The sequence below is a fragment of the Marmota monax genome, unplaced genomic scaffold, assembly GCF_021218885.2.
Source record: "Marmota monax isolate L192 unplaced genomic scaffold, Marmota_monax_Labrador192_F-V1.1 WCK01_AAM20220418_F8-fsc00010, whole genome shotgun sequence".
NCBI lineage: Eukaryota > Metazoa > Chordata > Mammalia > Rodentia > Sciuridae > Marmota > Marmota monax.
In genome coordinates, this window is record NW_026692321.1 from 18,184,176 (window position 1) to 18,208,632 (window position 24,457).

Here is a 24,457-nt window from a genome sequence, read left to right on the forward strand (position 1 = left end):
AAAAAAAAAAGTTAAGACAGCAAATGTTATGTTATGATACACTGCCCATGATTCTAGAAAGAGTTATATGGATAAAGAGAGAGAGAGTAAAAAGTTAATAAGATCTAGGTAGTGAGTATGTGAATACTCACTGTAAAAATCTTTCAAATTCACCACAGGGTTTTAAACATTTTTAAATGTTTTGAGAAACAAACCATAGTGCTCTACATACAGATATGCAAACATAATCACATATTATGAAAAATGAAAGCTGCAGAACTGTACAGCTTAACTTCTTAAATTATTAAAGGAAGAGAGCACTATATGTATGTAAAGAAAATGTTTGAATATATATCTTAGGAACCATTAGCAGTGTTTACAACTCTGAAAAGATGGAATTGTCTTTTTTTTTTTTTTGGGGGGGGGGTAAATATGTTTTTAGTTGTAGATGGACACAATACCTTTATTTTGTTTATTTGTTTATGTGGTGCTGAGGATTGAACCCAGTGCCTCACACATGCTAGGCAAGGGCTCTACCACTGAGCCTTGGCCCCAGCCCCTGGAACTGTCTTTATACTCTGAAGTATTTGGGTTATTTTAAGCCACAACATCCATTACTTTTATTGTAAACATACATTTATATAGCCCAATACATACTACCTCTCTCACCACCACAAAGCAAATATTTATTTACCTTATTGGCACCTACTTTTGGGGTTTTTGTTTATTTGTTTGGTAGCAAGGATTGAACCCAAAGGTGTTTTACCATTGAGCTATTTCCCCAGCTCTTTTTATTTTGACACACGGCTTCCCTAAATTGCTCAGGGCCTCTATGAATTGCTGAGGCTGGCTTTGAATGCATGACCCTTCTGCCTCAGCCTCCCGAACTGCTGGGATTACAGGTGTATGCCACCACCCACAGTTTATGGCTTTTTTTTTTTTTTAAGTTGTAGTTGAACACAATACCTTTTACTTTTTTTATTTTTATGTGGTGCTGAGGATTGAACCCAGCACCTCACGCCTGTTAGGCAAGCGCTCTACCACTGAGTCACAACCCCAGCCCCAGTTTATGGCTTTTTTAAATGGAAAAAATCCCAATCCTTCTTTAATTTATATCAGAATACAGTATGAAGCATGCATGTAATTTTCTTCCTCCAGATAATTAGGTTTCTCAAGGACTACCTACACTTAAACAGTGAATTCCTGCATATATTTGACCATTTGACTTTAAAACCTAGTCTAGTGAGCCTTTTCCATTCTCACATCAGTACCATGCTATGCTGCTTTATTTACTGTATCTCTGCAATACATTTTAATATCAAGCACTACAAACTCTATCTCCCTGTACTACTTTAAAAAAAAAAAAAAAGGTACTTAAGCCAGGTACTGTGGCACACCCATATCCCAGCAGTTCAGAAGGCTGAGGCAGGAGGATCGCAAGTTCAAAGCCAGCCTTAGCAACTTAGCAACACCCTAAGCAATTTAGCAAAACCCTTGCAAAATTTTTTAATTTCAAAAAGGAATAGTGACTGTTATAGTTTGGACAAAAGCTCCTGTCAATGCAGAGGTGAGGCGATTAGATTATGAGAGCTCCTGGGGCCATCCTAACTGGATAGTTAGGCAAGTGGGGCCTGGCTGGAGGAGGTGGGTCACTGGAGGCATGCCCTGGAAGTGTACATCATCCTGGGGGCCCCTACCCCTTTCACTAGATTTCTGCTTCCTGAGCCCACCATGAGCTGAGGAACTTTTCTCTTCTGGCCCTTCCCCTATGATGTGTTGCCTCAATTTATTCCTAGAGCAATGGAGTCGGCCATCTAAGGACTGAAAACTCTGAAATCATGAGCACCAAATAAACTTTTCCTCCTCTAAGTTGTTCTCATCAGATATTTTGGCCACAACATTATCTAAAATGAAAACAGGAAGATCACACTTCTAGGCCAATCTGGGCAACTTAGTAAAACTCTATTTCAAAAGTTTAAAAGGGGGCTGGAGAGATGACTCATTGGTAAGAGCATTTCCCTAGCATGCTGGAAGCCATAGTTTCAATCCCAGCACTTGAGGAAGAGGGGGGGACCTCAAAAATTTAAAAGGGATAGTGCACTGATAAAGTACTTGTCGAACATGTGTAAGGCCCTGAGTTTGATTCCCAGTACTTAGGGTAAAAAAAGAATAAAAGGAAAAGGAAAGAAAATTACAGGTCAGGGATGGTGGTGTACACCTGTAATCACAACAACTCAGGAGGCTGAAGCAGGAGGATTCCAAGTTCAAGCCCAGCCTGGGCAACTTAGCAAGACCCTGCCTCAAAATAAAATAAAAAGGGCAAGGGATGCAGCAGCTCAGGGAAGAATGTCCCTGGGTTCAATCCCCAACACCACAAAAACAAATAACAGAAAAATTTACTATGTGAAAAGTATGAAGCACTATAACCAAATGAGATTTTTTTCCCAGGAATGCAAAAGCGTTTTAACACTAATTGAGTTGAAAATTGATGTCACCCAACATACTGGCAGTCGATATAAGTCAAATGATTCCATCAATTCACAAAGCATTGGAAAAAATCCATCACAACTCAAAAGTTTAAAAACACATGGCAGGGCTAGGGTTGTGGCTCAGTGACAGAGTGCTTGCCTAGTATATGTGAGGCACTAGGTTCAATCCTCAGCACCACATAGAAATAAATAAATTAACAAACAAATAAATAAAAGAAATAGAGGTGTTATGTCCATCTACAACTAAAAACAATTAAAACAAAACACATAATAAACTAAAAGGAATTTCCTCAACCAGATTATAGGTGTTTACAAAAAAACCTACAAAAGTCAGAATATTAATTATGAAGAACTAGTCCCTAAAATCAGAAAGAAAATATTCATAAATCACATATGCAACTAAGGACTTCTATCTAGAATACATGAAGAATTAAAACACAACAGCAAAGCCAGGCATGGTGGCACATGCCCATAATCCCGGCTCAGGGGCTGAGGCAGGAAGATCGCGAGTTCAAAGCCAGCCTCAGCAAAAGCGAGGTGCTAAGCAACTCAGTGAGACCCTGTCTCTAAATAAAATACAAGGACGTTGGTTTTGGCTCAGTGGTAGAGCACTTACCTAGCATGAGAGGCACTGGGTTCGATCCCCGGCACCACATAAAAATGAAAACAAATAAAGTGAAGGTATCATGTCCATCTACAACTAAAATAAATAAGTAAGTAAGTAAATAAAATATAAAATAGGGCTGAGGATGTGGCTCAGTGGCCAAGTGGCCCTGAGTTCAATCCCTGGTACCCCCCCCCCAAAAAAAAGCAAACTATACAACAGCAAGAAAATAAACCCAAGGGTTAGGGATATAATCCACTGATAGGGTGCTTGCCTACTAGCACTTGCCTGAGGTATTGGGTTCAACCACAAGACCAAAAAAAGAAATATTAAGATACAGCACAAATGAATTTCACATATATTGGTAGTGGGAATGCAAAATTACATAACTACTCCGAAAAAGTTATTTTCTTTCAGTACTTGGAACACAGCATTCCAAGCCCTTCTGGATTTCAGAATTTGTGTTGAAAAATCAGAAGTAATTCTGATTGGCTTCCCACTAAATGTGACCTGATTTTTTTTTTTTTTTTCTCTTGAGGCTTTTAAATTTCTATTCTTGGGCTATGGTTGTGGCTCAGTGGTAGCGCACTCGCCTAGCATGCCGTGAGGCACTGGGTTCGATCCTCAGCACCACATAAAAATAAAATGAAGATATTGTGCCCACCTAAAACTAAAATAAATAGATAGATATTTTTTAAATGTTTTTAAAAAATAAATTTCTATTCTTGTTCTATATATTAGGCAATTTTAATATGTCATGGAGAGTTTCTTTTGGATTCTGTCTATTTGGAGTTTTCAATGCTTCCTGTATCTGGATGTCCACTTAATTCCCAATATTTGGAAACTCTTCCATTATTATTTCCCTGAAGAGGTTACCCATGCCATTAGCCCACATTTCAACCCTCTTTGATTCCACTGGTTCTTAAATTTTATCTCTTAATATTGTTCCAGGGTTCTTGCATATTCTGGTCATGGTTACTTTTTTTTTTTTTAAATAGTGTCTGACTGTTCAAGGTCAAGCCACTTTGTCTTCCAGCTCTGAGATTCTGTCTTCTGTATAGACAAAAAACTAAACATTTTATTTACCTTTCATTTCCAAAATTTCTGTTTGGTTCTTCTACAATATTGCTATCTCCTTGTTGAATCTGTCATTCATATCTTGTAATAAATTCCTAATTCTTTCAGGCTTTTCCCTGAAAAATTTTCTATTTATCATGGAAGGTTTTTATTTCTACTATGATTTTGAAGGATAACTGCTGCATATATCAAATTGGTTCTAACTCTCAAATTAAAAAACATAGGCAGCACATAGAATAGATTGGAAAACAAGTCCGAACTATAGGTTGTTTGCAAGAGACTCATAGGCAAAGATAGCAAAAGGCTGAAAGTGAAAGGATAAAAATTGATATACCATGCAAAGAGAGCCTGAAAACAAGCAGGAGTATCTGACAAAGCAGACTTCAACTCAAAATTAATCAGAAAAGACAAAAAAAAAAAAAAAAAAAAAAAAAAAGGCCACTTTGTACTGGTTAAGGAAAAAATCCTACAAAAAGATATAACAATAACAAATATTTATGACTCAAACATGAGTATACTGGGTGATTTCAACTTGCCTCTCACCAATAGATAAGTCATGTAGACATCGACTCGGTAAAGACTCTGCAGACCTAAAAAGTATGATGAAGCAAATGAACTTAACACATATCTATAGAATATTTCATGCAAACAGCCAAATATATATTCTTCTTGGCTGCTCATGGAACCATTTCCAAAACAGACCAAAATTTAGGCCACGATACAACTCTTAGCAAATTTTTAAAAAAGAAAGAAAGAATCATATAATTCCTTGCATCTTATCTGATCAAAAGAGAATGAAATTAGGAATTAAAAAAATTAGAAACCAACAGCAAAATAAACTACAGAAATTATACAAACACATGAATTGAATAAAATATGTCTGAATGATGAATGGGTGATAGAAGAAATCAAGGGGAGGGATTTAAAAATTTTTAGTATCAAGCCAAAATAGTGATGTAACACACTGGAACCTCTGGAACATTATGATGGTGTTTCTAAAAGGAAAGTTTATAGTTGGCCTACATAAGAAAATAAGATCCCCAAAAAAACTATATAATGATGCATCTAATGGCCCTTGAAAAATACCAATTCCAAAAAAAAAATTCCAAAACCAGTAAAGGAAATCGTTAATATAATAGCTGAAATCTATGAAATAGAGAATAAAAAACTACAAAGGATCAATGAAATAAAGTGTTGTTCTTTGAAAAGATAAACAAGTCCTTAGCCAAACTAACCAAAAGAAAAAGAAGACCCATATTAATAATTAATACAATTAGAGATAAAGAAAAATCACCACAAACATCTCAGAAATCCACAAGACTTTGATCCAGAGGATCATTCAGGCTATTATGAAAACTTATACTCCAATAAATTGGAAAGCCTAGAAGAAATGGATATGTTTCTAGACACATATAACCTGCCAAAATTGAATCCAGAGAACACAGAAAACCTAAACAGACCAATAAGAAGCAATGAAATAGAAGTGCTAATAAACTCTTCCAACAAGGAAAAAGCAAATGTATTCTCAGCAGATTCCTACCACATCCTTAAAGAAGAGCCAATACCAGTGCTCCTCAAATTATTCCATGAAATTGAAAGGGGTAGAACACTTCCAAACTCATTTTATAAAGCCAGTATCACCCTGATACCAAAACCAGAGGACACAACAAGGAAAGAAAACTACAAATGAATATCCCTGATAAATCAAAGGGAGGGATTTAAAAATTTAAAAATTTTTAGCAAAAATCCTTAGAAAAATATTAACAAATCATATTCAACAACATATTAAGAAGACTGTACATCATGACCAGTTGGTCTCATTCAAGGTTGCAAGGATTCTTTAACATACACAAATCAATAAATGTTAATTCACACAAATAGAATTAAGGACAAAAATCACACAGTCATCTCAAAAGATGTAGAGAAAGCCTTCAACAAAAATCAGCACCTGGGCTGGGGTTGTGGCTCAGCAGTAGAGAGCTCGCCTAGCACATGTGAGGCCCTGGGTTCAATCCTCAGCACCACATAAAAATAAATAAATAGGGCTGGGGTTGTGGCTCAGTGGCAGAGCACTGGCCTAGCACGTGTGAGGCACTGCATTTGATTCTCAGCACCACATATAAATAAATTCTAAAAAAAAAAAAAAAAAAGGGCCCATCAACAACTAAATTTTTTAATAAATAAAGGTATTGTGTCCAACTACAACTAAAAAATAAATATTTTTTAAAAATTCAGCACCCATGCTGGGCGTGGTAGTACACACCTGTATTCCCAGCAACTTGGAAGGCTAAGGCAGGAGGAGGATCACAAGTTCAACCAGCTTGGGCAACTTAGCAAGATTCTGTCTCAAAATAAAAAAATAAAAAAGCATAGGGTTTGGGCTGAGACTGTAGCTCAATGATAGAGTGCTTGCCCCGCACGTGAGGCACTAGCAGTGTTCAACCCTCAGCGCCATATAAAAATAAATAAATGCACTAAAAAAAAAAAAAAAAAAAGCATAGCGCTCAGTGGAAGGCTGCCCCTTGGTTCAATCCCCAATATCAAAAATAAATAATTTTTTTTTTTTTAAATCTGCACCATGGGCTGGGACTGTGGCTCAATAGAACAGCGTTTGCCTCACATGTGAAGCACTGGGTTCAATCCTCAGCACCACATAAAAATAAATAAATAAAAAATAAAGGAAGCCGGGTACGGTGATGCATGCCTGTAATCCCTGCAGCTCGGGAGGCTGAGACAAGAGAATCACGAGTTCAAAGCCAGGCTCAGCAATTGTGAGGTGCTAAGCAACTCCATGAGACCCTGTCTCTAAATAAAATACTAAATAGGGCCGGGGATGTGGCTCAGGGGCCAAGTGCCCCTGAGTTCAGTCCCCAGTACCAAAAAAAAAAAGATAAATAGGTATTGTGTTCATCTACAATTAAAAGAATATTTAAAAAAAAAAAAAAATCAGCACCACTCATGACAGAAATGCCCAAGAAACTAGAGAGAAAGGGCTATATATCATGGCCAGGCATGGTGGTGCATACCTGTAATCCCAGCATCTTGGGAGGCTGAGGCAGGAGGATCATGAGTTCAAAGCCAGCCTCAGCAAAAGCAAGGCATTAAGCAACTCAGTGAGACCCATCTCTAAATAAAATACAAAACAGGACTTGAGATGTGGCTCAGTGGTTGAGTACTTCTGAGTTCAATCCCTAATTAAAAAAAAAAAAAAAAAATCTAACTGGAACTGGAAACGGGAAAGGAGAAATGGATTTCAAAATTTAATAAGGTTTTTAGAGGCAGATGACATTAAAAACACAGAGGTTTTTACGTTTTTGCTAAGAAAGGAAAATAAAATACAGAAGGATGAACAAATTTTATTTATTTATTTATTTTAATATTTATTTTTTAGTTTTAGGTGGATACAATATCTTTATTTTACATTTATGTGGTGCTGAGGATCAAACCCAGTGCCTCGTGCATGCTAGGCGAGCATTCTACCATTGAGCCACAACCCCAGCCCAGATGAACAAATTTTAAATTTGCTAAGATTGCTTTGAACATATGTTAATTTAATCATTACCAAATCACAGAACATATTTAGTATATCTTAAATTTCAGTAATATTTACAAGAAAAAATAATCTCAGAGCTCAACCCCATTCACACATTGATTTACATTATAATGCTTACATATACACCAATAATATGCTAGGTATACACCTTGCTTATTCTTACATAGTTATAAAAATAAAACAAATTTATAAATTAAACCCAAATATAAAACAAATTTCAACTTTAAGTAAAAATTAAAATAATGCTACTTTTGCTGTTAACTATATCACCATGGTCTTTCCTCTCACACCTCCCACAACACTCCCCATCCTGGGGAAATGAAACTAGGGACACAGACACCAGTCCTTTTTAAATTTTGAGACAGGCTCTCACTAAGTTGCCAAGGATGGCCTGGTACTTGCAATTCTCCTGCATCAGCCTCCTAAGTAGCATGGATTACAGGATGTGCCAACATACCCAGCATCACCATGGTCTTGGCTGCTACAACACAAGACCTTTTGAGATGTCTTGAATATGCAAAACATGTTTTCTTATCTAAGCTATGGTGAAAACTTCATTACATTGATATACCATGATAATAGCTATGAACCTCCCTTTGTGAAAATACTCCAATTAATACAGACAGCAAAATGACACCAAAATCGCATGTCAAGTAACAAATATACTCAACTTTTAAGATTAACATTAAAACACAAAACTAAAATATTTTCACTTAAAACCCCAAGTAACCCCATAAATTCCTGGTAAGAGATTCATGGGAAATTTAGTTTGAGAAACAATTTCATTAAACCTTTGTCACGTTGCCACCTGTCTGCTAGAAAATAGACCTGGAAAATATACACAAAGCAATCCAATAGTAAATAAAAGACTGAAAAAGTTTTCCTTCTTACCTCCCACATCTATTCTCCAAGTACAATTTTTTTTTTGCGGGTTGGGGGGGGGGGGGGGGGGGGGGGGGAGCGGGGTGGTACCAGGGACTGAACTCAGGGGCATTCAACCACTGAGCCACATCCCCAGCCCTATTTTGTATTTATTTAGAGACAAGGTCTCATGGAGTTGCTTAGCACCTCGCTGTTGCTGAGGCTGGCTTTGAACTTATGATCCTCCTGCCTCAGCCTCCTGGGCTGCTGGGATTACAGGTGTGTGCCACCATGCCCAGCCTCCAAGTACAATTTTATATCACAAACTCATAACAGGTTTTTCTCCTAGCAAAAATGTCCTTAATTTTTGTCAAAAATAAATATATCACTATTTAATGGTGTTTTCACAAATGGTATCATGATTTCCAAAGGCAGTATCGTATACAATCCCAAGACATAGTATTTAAACAGAAGACAGCTGTACAACACACTGCCTTGATGGTTCTACCAGCTGAACCTAAAGACAAGAGATATATACATGGCAATGGTATGTATGAAATGAACAGTGTTGCAGAAATTCAGAAAAAAAAGAACATCCAACATGAGCTAGAGTAAATGGGGAAAAGAGTTTTGTTTTTCCTTTAAGAATGGTAGGATTTGGGCTGGGGTTGTGGCTCAGCGGTAGAGCCCCTCACACGTAGGAGACCCTGGGTTCGATATACACCAACTACAACTAAAAAAAAAAAGAATGGCAGGATTTGGAGCTAGGGCATTCAGTGGTGGAGTGTGGGAGGCACTGGTTTGATCCTCATCTCCACATAAAAATAAAGACATAAAAAGATACTGTATCCATCTACAATTAAAGAAAGAAAGAATGGTAGGATTTGAGCCAGGCACAGTGGCCCATGTCTATAATCCCAGCAGCTTGGGAGGCTGAGGCAGGAGGATCCTGAGTTCAAAGCCAGCCTCAGGAAAGTAGAAAGGGCCTAAGGAATTCAGTGAGAACCTGTCTCTAATAAAATACAAAAAAGAGCTGGGGATGTAGCTCAATGATTAAGCACCCCTAGATTCACTCTCCCCAATGCAAAAAAATATATCCAAACGTATGTCTCCTTAAAAAAAAAAAAAGGTAGAATCTTATTGTGTTAAAGAGCACTGAAGACTCTCTTGTATATGCAAAAACATCAAGAGACTGGCAGAACATAAAAGGCTGGGTACAGTGGAACACTCCAGTAATCCTAGAGAATCGGAAGGCTGAAGCAGGAGGATTGAGATGCAAGGTGAGCCTCACCAACTTAGCAAGACCCTGTCTCAAAATAAAAAAGGGCTGGGAATGTAGCTCATTGGTAGAACACCCCTGGGTTCAATCCCAGTATTGGAGAGAAAAAATCTGTTGGACAAGTCTGAGTAAATAAAGGTAAAGCAGTTTTAAAAAATGAGAAAAATTTGAGGCTGGGATTATAGCTCAGTGGTACAGTGCTTGCCTCACATGTGTGAGGCACGGGGTTCAATCCTCAGCACTACATAAATAAATAAAATAAAGCTACTGTGCGTCTATCCACAACTAAAACTTTTTTAAAAAAACTCAAAAATGAGAAAAATTTGAAGAGCAGGAAAAGTAATATATACTCCCTCACACTATACAGCACTCAATCTGTTTAAAACAGATATGATATTACCTCCTCCATAAAACCATTACTCCTAGAATAAAAACACTAGTCAGCTCAACTTTCCACAACCCTCCACATTTTGGCCCTAACATACCTTTTCTGGCTTAATCTTCCACTACACTTCACAATCCTCAAACGTAAATTCACTGTGCATTAAACACACCCTGCATTTCAGTGTACCTTCTTTTCAGCTCTTCCCTGTCTGGAAGGACCTTATCTATTATTCACCCACAAATGTCAGCATCTATCATCTTGAACACCTTCTCTAAGTCCAACCCTGCTCCCTTATCCCTTCAATTTTTTTTTTTTTTTTTACTGTTGGTTCATTATTATGCAGCTTCAACAGAAAATATATCCATGACTTTAAGTCTTATTATCTAATCTTAGATTCAAATATCTCACAATTTCTATGTGTTGGGATGCTGGGTACAGATTAGCTGGTCCTCTGCTTAGAATCTCATTAGGTAGAAACGGAAGCACCAGCTAAGGCTGTGACCTCATCTGATCCTTGGTTATTACTAGTTATCAGCAGATTTCAGTCCCTTTCTGTTGTAGGACTCAGGCTCTCTTCTCTTGCTGGCTCACTCAGCTCCTAAAGGTTGCCTGTGTACATTGCTACAGGGCCCTTCTCCACTGGCAGCACACAATAGGGCTGTTTGTTTCTTTTCAAAACCAGCAAGAAAACCTCTACTGCTTCAAAATTTCTCTTGTACCGACTTCTAGATCCTGTTGAAAGGGCTTGCCTGATTGGGTTAGGCTCACCAAATCAAAGTCAAACATAATTACCCCTAGAAAATCTCTTCATCTTAGCCAGGCATGGTTGCACACACCTGTACTCCCAGCAGCTTGGGAGGCTGAGGCAGGAGGATAGTGAGTTCAAAGCAAGCCTCGGTAATTTGGTGAGGCCCTAAGCAACTCAGTGCTTGGGATGCTAGGCACAGATCAGCAGGTGGCACTACTAAATAAGATACAAAAAGGGCTGGGGATATGGCTCAGTGATTAAGTGTCTCTAAATTCAATCCCTGCCCCCCCAAAAAAATCCCTTCATCTTTTCTGTATAATATAACCAAATATTAAGACTTATATCCCATTATATTCATTATCCCCATCCACTCGGAGGGGAATATATGGATGGAATCTTGGGACCATTTTAAAATTCTGCCAACCAAAACTATAATCTCGAAAGACTAATACAGGGCTGGGGATATAGCTCGGTAGAGTGCCTGCCTCACATGCACAAGGTCCCGGGCTCAATCCCCAGCCCCCCCACACACAGAAAAAAAAAAAGACTAATACATTTTTAAATACACTTTCATAAATATCAATAACCAAATAAAGGTATAACAGAAAACAATATTTTTGGCAGAAATCAAAACATAAAACATAAAACATATATGCATTACATTTTGCCTAAATTATTAGTCCACTTCTTACTAAATAGCAAACTCTTAAGAGGTCAAGAACAATATGTTCATTGTTTCTCATAGGCTCCCACACAGCACAGAATAAGCATTAAGTATTCAATAAACATAAACGGATGGTAAAGGGAATTTGCAGTTCACACAAAAGAAAAACAAGCAGAAGATGAAAATTATATTATTGTTACACATGGCCAAAAACAAATAAATAAGAAAATACAGTTGGACTCACACATAAGAGTCCCTACTAACATGGGGGAAGACCAAGCATGTGAAGATACGTGGCAAAACAGGGTTAGATTTAGGGTAGACACACCTGCAAATGAAGTATAAAGCAGAAGAGGGATCTTTCCTGAGTTCCCTCGCTTGTTCATAGCTCACTTAAGTCTCTGATCCCACAATGACCCTGGAAAGTCACAGCCAACGAGGTGTGCCAGAGGTTAAAAGGCTTATGATTACAACTGTCTCATATCTCTGCACTTATTTGCTAAGATATAACATCTTTACAATATCTACTTTTCCCATTCAGAAACAAAAAATGATACATATTTATTAACTTTTCAGAAATATTAACAAACAATGCTTATAACATACCAGGCATTATACAAAAATAAATAAAACTTCATACTTTCACTTCATCACTTAATACCCAAAATAGTAGGTTTTACTATCATTATCATTTCAATTTAGGAAAATGATGAAAGCTTTGGCAGTGTTAAAGCCAGGGCTAGGGCTGGGGCTAGGGCTCAGTGGTAGTGCATTTGCCTGGCATGTGTGAGGAATTGAGTTGATTCTCAGCACTGCATATAAATAAATAAAATAAAGGTCTATCAACAACTAGAAAAATATTAAAAAAAAAAAAAAAAAAAAAAAAAAGCCTTACAACTCCAGGTCCTTGGACTGCAGCACCAACATCACCTGGGAACTTGTTAGAAATGCAGAATCTCAGTGAGGTGTGGTGGCACATGCCTGTAATCCCAGCAAATCAGGAGGCTGAGGCAAGAAGATCCTGAGGCAGGAAGATCACGAGTTCAAGGCCAGCCTGGGCAACATAGCAACATCCCATCACACAAACACACAAAAAGGTACAGAATCTCTGGCCACATCACAAACCAAATGAATCTAGAGCTGTATAACAAGATCCCCTGATGATTCTTTTTGTTTTTTTAAGTTTACTTATTTTATTTATTTATTTGTGGTACTGAGACTCGAACCCTGTGCCTTATATATGCTAGGCAAGCGTTCTACCACTGAGCCACAACCCCAGTGCCCCTAGAGATTCTTACACATTAATGTTTGTACACTCATTTAAACAACTTGTGCAAGATGACACAACAAATAGTAAAGGCAACATCAAATCCAGATTTGTATGATTCAAAATTCATGTTAATAACCAGCTAATAATTATGTAGTTTTCCTATATAGGGTAATCTATTGTTAAGGCTATTCACAAATTGCTATTTAAAAATTGTCCCTTTTGCCAGGCATGGTGGCACACACCTGTAATACCAGAAGCTGGGGAGGTTGACACAGGAGGATGGTGAGTTCAAAGCCAGCCTCAGCAAAAGTGAGGCATTAAGCAACTCAGTGAGACCACGTCTCTAAATGAAATACGAAATAGAGCTGGGAATGTGGCTCAGTGGTCGCGTGCCCCTGAGTTCAATCCCTGATACCAAAAAAAAAAAAAAAAGTCCCTTTATTCCCATTATCGGTTTCACAGTTTATTAATGATACATATAAAAATTATTATTCTGGGCTGGGACTGTGGCTCAGTGGCAGAGTGCTTGCCTAGCATGTGTGAGGCACTGGGTGATTCTCAGCACCACATATCAATAAATAAAATAAAGGTCCATTGACACTAAAAAAAAAAAATTATTCTTCTATGCATGTGGTGGCATAGGCCTGTAATCCTAGCAACTTGGGAAGTTGAGGAAGGAGAATTGACTGCTTTAGCCTACAAAGTTGAAGGCCAGCCTCAGCAACAGAGTGGGACCCTATCTCAAAAAAAAAAAAAAAAAAAAAAAAATTTGCATTTTCTTAATTTAACAAAAACATCAGCGGTGCACTATGGCTCATGTCTGTAATCCTAGTGACTCAGGAGGTTGAGGCAGGATTTCAGATTCATGGTCATCCTTAGCAACTTAGCAAAGCTCTAAGCAACTTAGCAAGACCCCGTCTCAAAATAAAAAAATAAAGAGAGCTAGGAATATATAGCTCAGTGGTAAAGTGCCCCTGGATTCAACCTCTTGTACCAAAAAAAATTTATATATATTACTTTCTATATATCTTGTAGTTCATCCATATCATAGAAAAATACACAAATGTACTTGAAAGGAAAAATCTTCATAACATACAACACCTTAATATATTTCATGGATATATCCAAATTAAACTTAGAAAGGCCAGGCACAGCGGCACACACCTGTGACTCCAGAGGCTCAGGAGGCTGAGGCAGGAAGATAGTGATTTCAAAGCCAGCCTCAGCAACTTAGCAAGCCCCTAAGCAATTAAAGAGAATAAAGGGTTGGGGATGTCACTCAGTGGTTAAGCATCCTTGGGTTCAATCCCTAGTACCAAAATAAGTAAATAAACTTAGAAAATTTGGCAGAACCTCTCAAGTCAAATATGAAATTAATCATTATTCTGTCAAATAGCAATATATATATATATATATATATTTTTTTTTTAATTTTTTGATAGTTGTGTATGGACAGCATGCCTTTATTTTATTTGTTTATTTTTATGCAGGGCTAAGGATCAAACCCAGTGCCTCACACATACTAGGCAACCACTCTGCCACTTAGCTACAGCCCCAGTCCCAATAGCAACATATTTTTAAATGTTGTGTTACTATTTAGAAATGTCATTAAGGCCTGGGTTGTAGCCCAGTAGTATAGCACTTGCCTAGCACGTGTGGGGCACTAGGTTCAATCCTCTGCACCACATATAAATAAATAATAAAGGTATTATGTCCATCTATAACTAACAATATTTTTAAAAGAAATGTCATTAACACCATTGAACATTTTATTTATTTCAGTACCAGGGACTAAACCCAGGGGCACTTAAGCACAGAGCCAGATATCCAGCCCTTTTTAGTTTTTATTTTGATACAGGGTCTCACTAAGTTGCTGGGGGCCTTGATAAATTACTGAGGCTGGCTTTGAACTTTGGATCCTCTTGTCACACCTTCCAAGCGGCTGGGATTACAGGCGTGCACCACTATACCCAGCCTCTTGAACCCTTTATTTGAAATTGAATATAGCTAACCCATGTATTAAATAATTCAAATATCAATGAACTAAAGATTCAAGATGATAGGGGCCATCCCAAATGGTAAACTCCAATGAAAGCTGTTCTAAATGTAATATCAGCTACTACTGTCAGAGGCCAAGGAATTTTCACATGAAATGTCTTTCATAACATAACTTTTGCCAAAATATGGATCAACTAAGAAAACACTAAAATTAATAAGTCTTAGCCAGGTGTGGTGGCACATGCCTATAATCCCATCTACTTGGGAGACTGAGGCAGTAAGATCAAAATTCAAAGTCAGCCTGGACAAGTTAGTGAGAACCTATCCCAAAAAATAAAATGGGGTGGGCTGGGGTTGTGGCTAAGTGGTAGACTGCCTGCTTAGCATGTGCAAGATGCTGGGTTCAATCCTCAGCACCACATAATTAACAAATAAGTAAATAAATAAATAAATGAATGAACAAATTTTAAAAATAAATAAAATAATATGTGAGCTACGATTATAGCTCAGTGCCAGAGCACTTGCCTAGCATGTGTAAGGCACTGGGTTTGATTCTCAGCACCAAATATAAATAAATAAGAATAAAAGGCCCACTGCCAACTAAAAAAATATTTTAAATAAATAAATAAAAATAAAGCGGCTGGAGTTGTGACTCCGTGGTAGAAGTGCTTGCCTAGCATATGTGAGACACTGGGTTCTATCTTCAGCATCACATAAAAATAAATAAAGGTATTATGTCCACATACAACTAAAAATATTTTTTAAATAATTAAATAAATAAATAAGATAAAATGGGCTTTGGATACAGCTCAGTAGTAGTGTACCACTGGATTCAATCCCCAGCAGTACACAAAAAGAAAGAAAAAGTCATACAGTGCCCTCTGATGCCCAAGACCAAGTTCATGTGAATTCAATACAAATCAATTTCAGTACTGTCAGGCAGTCAGAAGAATTATCATGGACATTTCCCAAAATCCACTTAGGTTAGAACTTTGAGTGGGAGAAACCTTTCTTAACAGGACCTAAAATAAAAAAAGAATAAAAGGTAAATATTGATCAATTTGTTTATATTAACATTAAAAATGCTTGGGCAAGCCAGATGCCATGGTGCCAGCCTAACTCAGGAGGTTAAGCCAGGATAATAATAAATTCAAGGCCAGCCTCAGCAAATTAATGAGGTAACTAAACAACTTAGTGAGAACCTGTCTCAAAATAAGAAGGGCTGGCCAGGCTCGGTGGAGCACACCTGTAATCCCAGCAGCTCAGGAGGCTGAGGCAAGAAGATCGCGAGTTCAAAGCAAGCCTCAGCAACAGAAACACTAAGCAACTCATTGAGACCCTGTCTCTTGAATAAAATACAAAATAGGGCTGGGGATGTGGCTCAGTGCTTGAGTGCCCCTGAGTTCAATCCCTGGTACCCAAAAATAAAAAATAAAAAGGGTTGGGACATAATTCAGTGGTGAAGCGTCCATAGGTTTGATTCCAATACTAAAAAAGCAAACAAACAAAAAATGTAGGGGCAGCAAAAGAAAAACACAACTCCATAAATCAAGGCAAAAGGCAAAACAAGGAAATCAATCTGCAACACACATGACAAAAGGCTAGTTACTTTTATTCACAAAGACTTTTTAGCAAGGCCCTGAGCAACTTAGCAAGACCCCGTCTCAAAATAAAAAATAAAGGGCTGGGGATATGGCTCAAGCGGTAGGGCGCTCGCCTGGCATGCGTGCCGCCCGGGTTCGATCCTCAGCACCACATACCAACAAAGATGTTGTGTCTGCCGAAAACTAAAAAATAAATAAATATTAAAAAATAAAAATAAAAAGGACTGGGGACATGGACCTGAAGTGCAATCCTCAGTACTAAAAAAAAAAAAAAAAAAGAAAGAAAGAAAAGAAAAAAGAAACAAACAAACAAATTAGTGGGAAAAAGACCAGGATAGGGAGTGAAGGTGGGAAGAGAGACAAGTGATCTTAACACACAAGTTTACTGGAAAAAAATAAAAAATACAAATAGTTAGCATAGGAAGTTACTTTACATCTGTATCACAGACAAATGTGGCTGCATGAACTTTACATAATTAAAATTAAGTAAAATTTAAAAACAATTCTTTAGTCACACTGGCCACATTTTAGGTGCTCAAGGAACACACATGACTAGTGGTCACCACATCTGATAGCAGATCAAGTTTCCATCAAGTTTTACTGAACAAAACAATTGAAAAACTGCTTTGTTACTGAATGAAAATGCCAAGAATAAGATAGATACTCTTTGGACTACAGGAAAAACTGGAGAAGAAAAAGGAAATTTCAAATTTTTGGAAGATACCTATAATCCCAGTAACTCCAGTGACTTGAGAGGCTGGGGCAGAAGAACCTCAAGTTCAAGGCCAGCCTCAACAACTTAACAAGACCTTATCTCAAAATAAATTTCTAAAAGAATTGGGGATATAGCACAGTGATAAAGTGCCCCTAGGTTCACTCTCCAGTACCACCAAAAAACAACAACAACAACAACAACAACAAACAGGGCGGCGGTGGGGGGGGCGGTGTACAAATTGGCACAAAGTTGGGGGTTTTTTGTTTTTGTTTTAGTTTTAGTTTTCGGTGGACACAAACATCTTTAATTTATTTTTATGTGGTGCTGAGGATAGAACCCAGTGCCCCACGCATGCCAGGCAAGCGCGTTACTGCTTGAGCCACCTCCCCAGTCCCAAGGCACAAAGTTTTAAAGATATGTAAAGACATATTTCAAGTTCAAGTGTACATTACTGGCCCTCCACTGGGAATCAAACCCAGGGCCTCCTAGGCAAGCACTCTACCACTGACCTACATCCCCACTCTTTTTAAATTTTATTGTGAGATAAGGTCTTGCTAATTGCCCAGACTGGCCTTAAAATTTGCAATCTCCCTGCTTCAATCTCTCAAATAGCTAGGATTACAGACATGTGACACCCTGCCAGCTAAAGTAATCTTTATCCTAACTATTCCATTCACACAAATACACATATACATGTATACATACATATACAAGAATGATACCAGAGGAAACAAACTATAAATGACCTATTTCTCATAATTAAGGATCAATTTTTTAAATGATGACATATCCAAAAAAAATGGAATACTAAAAAAAAAAAAAAAGAAAGAATAGGGAATGTAGCTCGGTTCAATTCTCACTTGGGTTCAATTCTCACTACTGGAAAAAAAAAGAAAAGAAAAAGACCAGGCATGATGGCACACTCCTGCAAACCTAGCAGCTCAGGAGGCTAAAGCAGGATTATAAATTCAAGGCCAGCCTATGCAACCCAGGAAAGACCCTGAACCAAAACAAAACAAAACAATCTGAGAATGAAGCTCAGTGATAGAGCATCTGCCCAACATGTGAATGGTCATGGGTTCAATCCCCAGAACAAAAATAAATAAATACATACATACATACAAATAGTAAGTTTGCTGAATACACTTTTTCAAACTGCACCCTACCTCTTAGAGATTCTGATACAACTACAAACTTAATACAAATACAGGTTGGGCAAACATCTGTAATCCCAGCAACTCTGGAGGTTTAGGCAGGAGGATCACAAGTTCAAGGCCAGCCTCCAAAATGTAGGGAGACCTTGTCTCACACACACACACACACAAAAAAAAAGGTTGTGGGAGGGCAGTCTGGAGAAGTACCTAAGTGTAAAGTGCACCTGGGTCCATTCCCTGGTACACCCTCTGCCCATATTTTTTTTCTAGAGACTTAAAATGAATCAACATAATTAGGGATCTGCCTAGTTACAATTAAAATTTACCTTCTTTTTGAAACAGGGTCTTGCTCAGTTACCCAAGCTGGCCTCGAACTTGTAGTCGTCCTATCTCAGCCTCCGGAGTCATGCACTGCCAACCCAGCCCATATTTCTTTTATTAACAGACACTGTGAGATAACCATGAAGTAGAAGGCAAAATAGCGGGGCTGGGGTTGTGGCTCAGCGGTAGAGCGCTCCCCTAGCATGTGCAAGGCCCTGGGTTTGATCCTCAGCACCACATAAAAATAAATAAATAAAGGTATTTTAAAAAAAAAAATAGAAATACAACTATCAAAAATTATTTTTAGAGTTTTATCTTTTATAAGGAAACTACCAGCACAGTCACACAAAAAGATATGTGAAAACAATAAAAAGTACTAGTTATTTCTGCACTTTTTTCATATTTCCAGCTAAAACAAACATAAGTTGAAAGCTCATTAACCCTCTAACACACGAAATTTACAAAACAAATGCATAAGGTTCACAAAATAAATACACCAGATTGAATAAACAATAGGACCCAGATTTGGGGAAATAAATGACTATAGCAATATACCCAAAATATTAAGATACAACTGATGGGTAAAAATACGTGATTTTTTTTCTTCTTTGTGCTTTTCTATAATTTTCTAAATTTCACCACAATAAATATTTAACTTTTTTTTTTTTTTTTTTGGTATAGGGGATTGAACCCAAGGGCACTTAATCACTGAGCCACATCCCCAGCCCTTTTTATTTTGAAACAGGGTCTAAGTTGCTGAGGCTGTCCTCCATCTTGCCATCCTCCTCCCTCAGCCTCCCAAACTCCTTAGATTACAGTCATGCACCACCACAATCGGCTATTTATTACTTTTGTATTCAGGGGGAAAAAAACTTATTTAATAAATAACCATCCGACATTTAGTGTGCTGTCCATGTATTAAAGAGATGAACACCTCTCACTTTCCAACACTGAAATGCTATTGTTTAATGCTCTGCTATTTTTCTGTTGCACCCTCAACGAAGGAATAAACTTCACTTTCTCCCTTTTTATTTTTACATACATACACGCTTTTTATTTTTTTTCTTCGTAAAACACAGAAAAAGTTCTGACTAAATATCCTTTTTTAAAAACCTACCTCTACATTTCCTTATGACAAAATTGGGGGAAAAAATGTTTTGCCCAAGAATCACAATTTGCGGGCCACCATCACTTTGGCTACAGAAAAGTGAAGGACGGGTAAACTACACGTCCCACCATGCATTGCTGCCTTGTTCAGAGTAGGTCTCTACGGAAACTGAAAAAAAATATATATATATTCTACAAGTCCCACCTGTTACTTCGTTTCTAAACACCTCCAGCACTTTCAGCTCCAACAGAAAACAAAAACAAAAGCCTCGTGACCTCACGTCGGCTCCGAGAGCCAGATAAGCAGGGGGTCAGGCAGAATGTCGGCTGTAGAGGGTAAATTCTACAAGCTCCGGCGCTCCCTTCTTCTTTCCGGAGCTAGATGCACGCACAAGCCTTCTCCTGTCTGCATCCAATGGGGGCTCTCCAGGCGCACAAGGGAGAAGAACCGGTTACTGTGCAAGCACAACAGACTTCCCCTTGCCGGGGCGGAGGCTACCAAAGAGTGGGGGCGACAGTGACATGACCCCAGACAGCCTCCAAACACCAAGAGGACTCGTCACAGATGCTGGGAGAAGCCGCAGCCTGACGGCGAGCCCCTTTTGCTAGCGCCTCCATTCCCACAGGGACCGCAACCCCGACCCTAACTGCCGCCTGCTCGGCGCGGTTTTGTGCCTTCAGCGGGGTCGCGGGGCCAGTGACCTCCCTTCCCCCGAGACCGGCGGGCAGCAAGGGAACGAAATCCTCCCGGCCTTCCCCTTCGCTCCCTCCCCCTTACCGTCTTGGCGGCCTCCGCCCAGGTCCTGCCCTTCTTCCTACGGCCCTTTTCCCTCATGTCGGGTCTTGAACTGGACTAGGAGGTTCCCGTGTCCCGGCTCCGGCCGCCCTCCCTGCCTTCTCTGCCCTGTGCTGCTTTTCCCGCGGTGCCGGGAAAGGTGGGAGAAAGGGGAAGTCAGGCCGGAGGAGCAACCTAGCAGAGGAAGCGGCGGGGGAGGTGCGCGGGGGGGTTTATGGGGCGGCCGATCCTCCTGCTGCCGTTGCCACTGCTACCGCTGCTGCCATATTGGGTTCTTACTGTACAGGCAGCCGCTATGGTCATGTGACCGGTCCCGCGCGGCCGTCAATACTGTACGCAGCCGGCCCCTCAGCCCAGCCGCAGAGCCAGGAAGCCGGCCGTCCGCGGCTCCTCGCCACGCCCCCTCCCTTCCGGTCTCCGCCTTTCCTCAGGCGCGTGCGCAATGAGGACGGGCTCGGAGTTAAAAATCTCCCGCCTAGCGCTCACACGCTCAGTGAAAATCTGCCTGCGGAAGCGGAATTTGATCTCTCAGAGGAGGCAGGTTAAGCGCTGTGAAACCGCGTGCGGGTTGCCGCGGTGGCTCTGGACACTTAAAAGCGACAGCGTCTTCCCTCAAGGGTGAACCTACCAATTATTACTTCTCAAAAGCCTAACATTTGTTTCCTCGTTTGTTTATATTAGTTTTTGCAAAGGTTGTGTTTTTGAAGATTTGCAAGTTCTCGTGTACTTGTTAATCCTATTGAATAGATAAGGCCGTGACGTTGACTAGACCAAACTAGAGTCGGATGTAGAGAAACCAAAATCAAGTTGTTGCCCGGTAAGAGCCCTTATTGTCTTTCAAGAATGCCTCTCAAAGTTGGATGACTTTATAAGGCCCAATTAGTAACTCCAGTCACGTTTTTAGAAGTGAATGGTCTTGTAAAGATAGAAATGGAAGAACTCTTGTTGGTCTCTCACAGAGTTCAGTCCCTGGCACATTGCCTACATATATCAGGCGTTTGGTAAATATTTACTGAATGATTCAGCTATGTCTGTGGTCAAAAACCATCGTTTATAATGTCCACTACAGTCTCCTGAAAGACCGAGAATATGGCATCTTTCATTATCTGTGTCTTTATACTTTGCAAAGTAAAAAAACGAGGGACTGAGGGGAGAATGTAACCCAGTGATAGAGTACCTGCCTAGCATGAATAGGTTTCAGCAGTTTATGGACCCCCCTATAATTATACTCAATATTTGTAACACGTGGATTTTTTGAAAACAGGGTTCATAACTTTATCTTAGTAATTCATAGCACATCGATAATACTCATAGTGTGTACCACCTCGTTACAAAGCCTATAGAGGCCCTGCTTAATCCCCAACTCTTGAATGGGCTTGCCATCCAGTCCTGTTGCACTGACATGGGAGCTCCACCCAACTTGTTCTGAGACTCTACTAGACCACAGTCTCCACTATACTTATACTTATATTGTGTTTCTGCATCTACATCCCCAGGTATTTTATTGTGGTGGTTTGGTTTGGGTTTGGGTTTGAGTTAATATTATTTCGGTTTTTATTAGAAGGTCTCACCGAGTTGCCAGAGTCTGGTCTCAAACTTGTGACCCTCCTGCTTCAGCACTTCTGATTTTAGTTTCAAGGTTCATGATTGTGATATTGCAGTTCCTACTTTTTAATCTACAGATCTAAATAGTTTATTAGTACTGTAAAATAATCTCCCAGAGAGTATCTTTGCCTATTAGTGCAATTTGTTAATGAATATTTACAACTCTCTCATATCTGCCCTCCTTCTGGATTTCCTTTAATATCTTGTTTCTTCTCTCACTCTCCTCAAGCCCACCCTTCAGAAAATGCCAGCTCTATTTTAAAACCCCACCTGGCAGTGGGCTGTGTTGTGGCTCAGTGGTAGAATACTTGCTTGCCTAATATGTGTGAGGAACTGGGTTCATTTCTCAGCACCGCACATAAATAAACAAAAATCCATCAGTAACTAAAAAAAAAAAAAAAATTAAAAACAAAAAACCCACCCAACTAAGACATCACCTCCCAAAGGCTGCCCCTGGCAAGCTTCACAGAAGCAATTTCTATATTCAATTTAGTCATGCTTTGACATCCCTACTTACTTTCTTCAGCATTTGCCAGTCTCTTGAAGACCTCTACTTCCACTTTTGCCTCTTCATTTAACTAGTAACATTGCTGTATACATCATGTAAAAATTAATGACCACTAGTTGCAACCTTCCTTCAGCTCGTAAGTTTATCCATAAAACTGCCAATCCTAATCTCCGCCTCTCCTTAAGGTAGTATACTACATAGCATATATAGGACTCCATCCTTTCTCACCTCCACATGCTCCATTGTTTTTATTGCTTTGATTCCCCTCTACCTCCTACAAGCATGCCCAGGACCACTCCAGCTTTAATGTAGAAATCATTTTAGCCAAGTGTGGTGGCACACACCTATAATCCCAGCAGTTAGAGAGACTGAGGCAGTAGGATTGCAAGTTCAAAGCTAGCCTCAGCAACTTAGTGAGGCCCTACCTAAGTAATGCAGAGTGAGACCCTGACTAGGAAAAAACTTTAAAGGACTAGGGATATAGATTAGTGGTAAAGTGACCCTGGCTTCAACCCCCAGTGTTGAAAAAAGAAGAAGTAGAAGGTCTGTGCCTATAATCCCAGCTATTCTGGAGTCTAAGGAAAGGAAGGAAAAGGGGAGAAAGATATCTGACTCCTCCACGGTAAAATGAATGAGCCCCTTTGACAAACTTTAGCTTAGTGTACTACACACAGAAAACAGAATTTTTAGGCTACAAATATCCTTTAGGCTTGGTTTATCTTGGAACCCGTGCAGATTTCCATTTTCAAAATAAAAATAATTTGTTTTCATTTTTACAAAATGTCTCTGTAAAAATTTCATAGATATTTGGTCTGTCAAAGGAGATACTGAGATTCGACTTCTTGTGCAAGCAACTTATTAGCTCTCAGAAGAAACCTGTAAGGGTATGAAGGAAGTATGATGGAGAAGTAAAGAAGCTGAGAAAGTCTAGCCTCAACCTGATGCATCCATCTGCTGAGCAAGAATGGCCAGCATTAGTTAAGTTTGTCTCCTTTAGAAAACCAAACTGTCACTCAGATGTAATAGCCTCCATTCTAGACTTGGAGAAACTGAGGACAAGAGTACAAGTAAGCCTATTTGGCCTTTGCACCAAAACTGTTTTAATCTTCATTTTTTATAGTTAAGAATGTGATATTTTTTTATCTCCATCTGCTTGCCTCCTTTATGTATCTTTCAATTACTCTTTTGCCAAGATTGGGCAAGCTGACACCCTCACAATCCAACATACAGCCAAAAAAATAAATAAGTTTAAATATCTACATATCATTATTACTTGACTTATATACAATAATTTTAACCAATCTATAGTTATTTCAGTACTAGTATTTAAAACTGAAATGAGTGTCCTTGTGTACACATTGTTACTCATTCATGGAAAGAGAATTAAAAAAATACTAAAGTAAAAAAAGACAAGATATAGAATCATATGCATATGTTGTTGTTGTTAATATTTATTTTTTAGTATTAGGTGGACACAGTATCTTTATTTTATATTTATGTGGTGCTGAGGATCAAATCCAGTGCCTCGTGCATGCTAGGCGAGCACTCTACCACTGAGCCACCACTCCAGCCCCCCCAGCCCTTTTAAAAATTTTATTTTGAGACAAGGCCTCATTAAGTTGCCCAACCAGGCTCCAACTTAAAATCCTTCTTCCTCAGCCTCCTGAATAGATGGGATTACAAGCATGAACCACCGTACCTGGCCGGAATGACTTTATGATGTGGGTCACTTTATGATGT

At 39.0% G+C, this 24,457-nt stretch overlaps 1 protein-coding gene across 2 annotated transcripts in view; it reads right to left on the minus strand.

Moving 5' to 3' along the window:
* The window catches only part of Asxl2 (ASXL transcriptional regulator 2), a 131,379-nt gene extending 110,419 nt beyond the window's left edge, over positions 1 to 20,960 (minus strand). Inside the window, exon 1 of one of the 2 annotated variants that reach the window (XM_058578418.1) lies at positions 20,587 to 20,960. In XM_058578418.1, the coding sequence (XP_058434401.1) occupies positions 20,587 to 20,643 (57 nt within the window). In that variant the 5' untranslated portion in view covers positions 20,644 to 20,960. The remainder of the gene's footprint in view (positions 1 to 20,586) is intronic. The other variant, XM_058578422.1, reaches the window with a different exon arrangement.
* Positions 20,961 to 24,457: the final 3,497 nt, after the last annotated feature.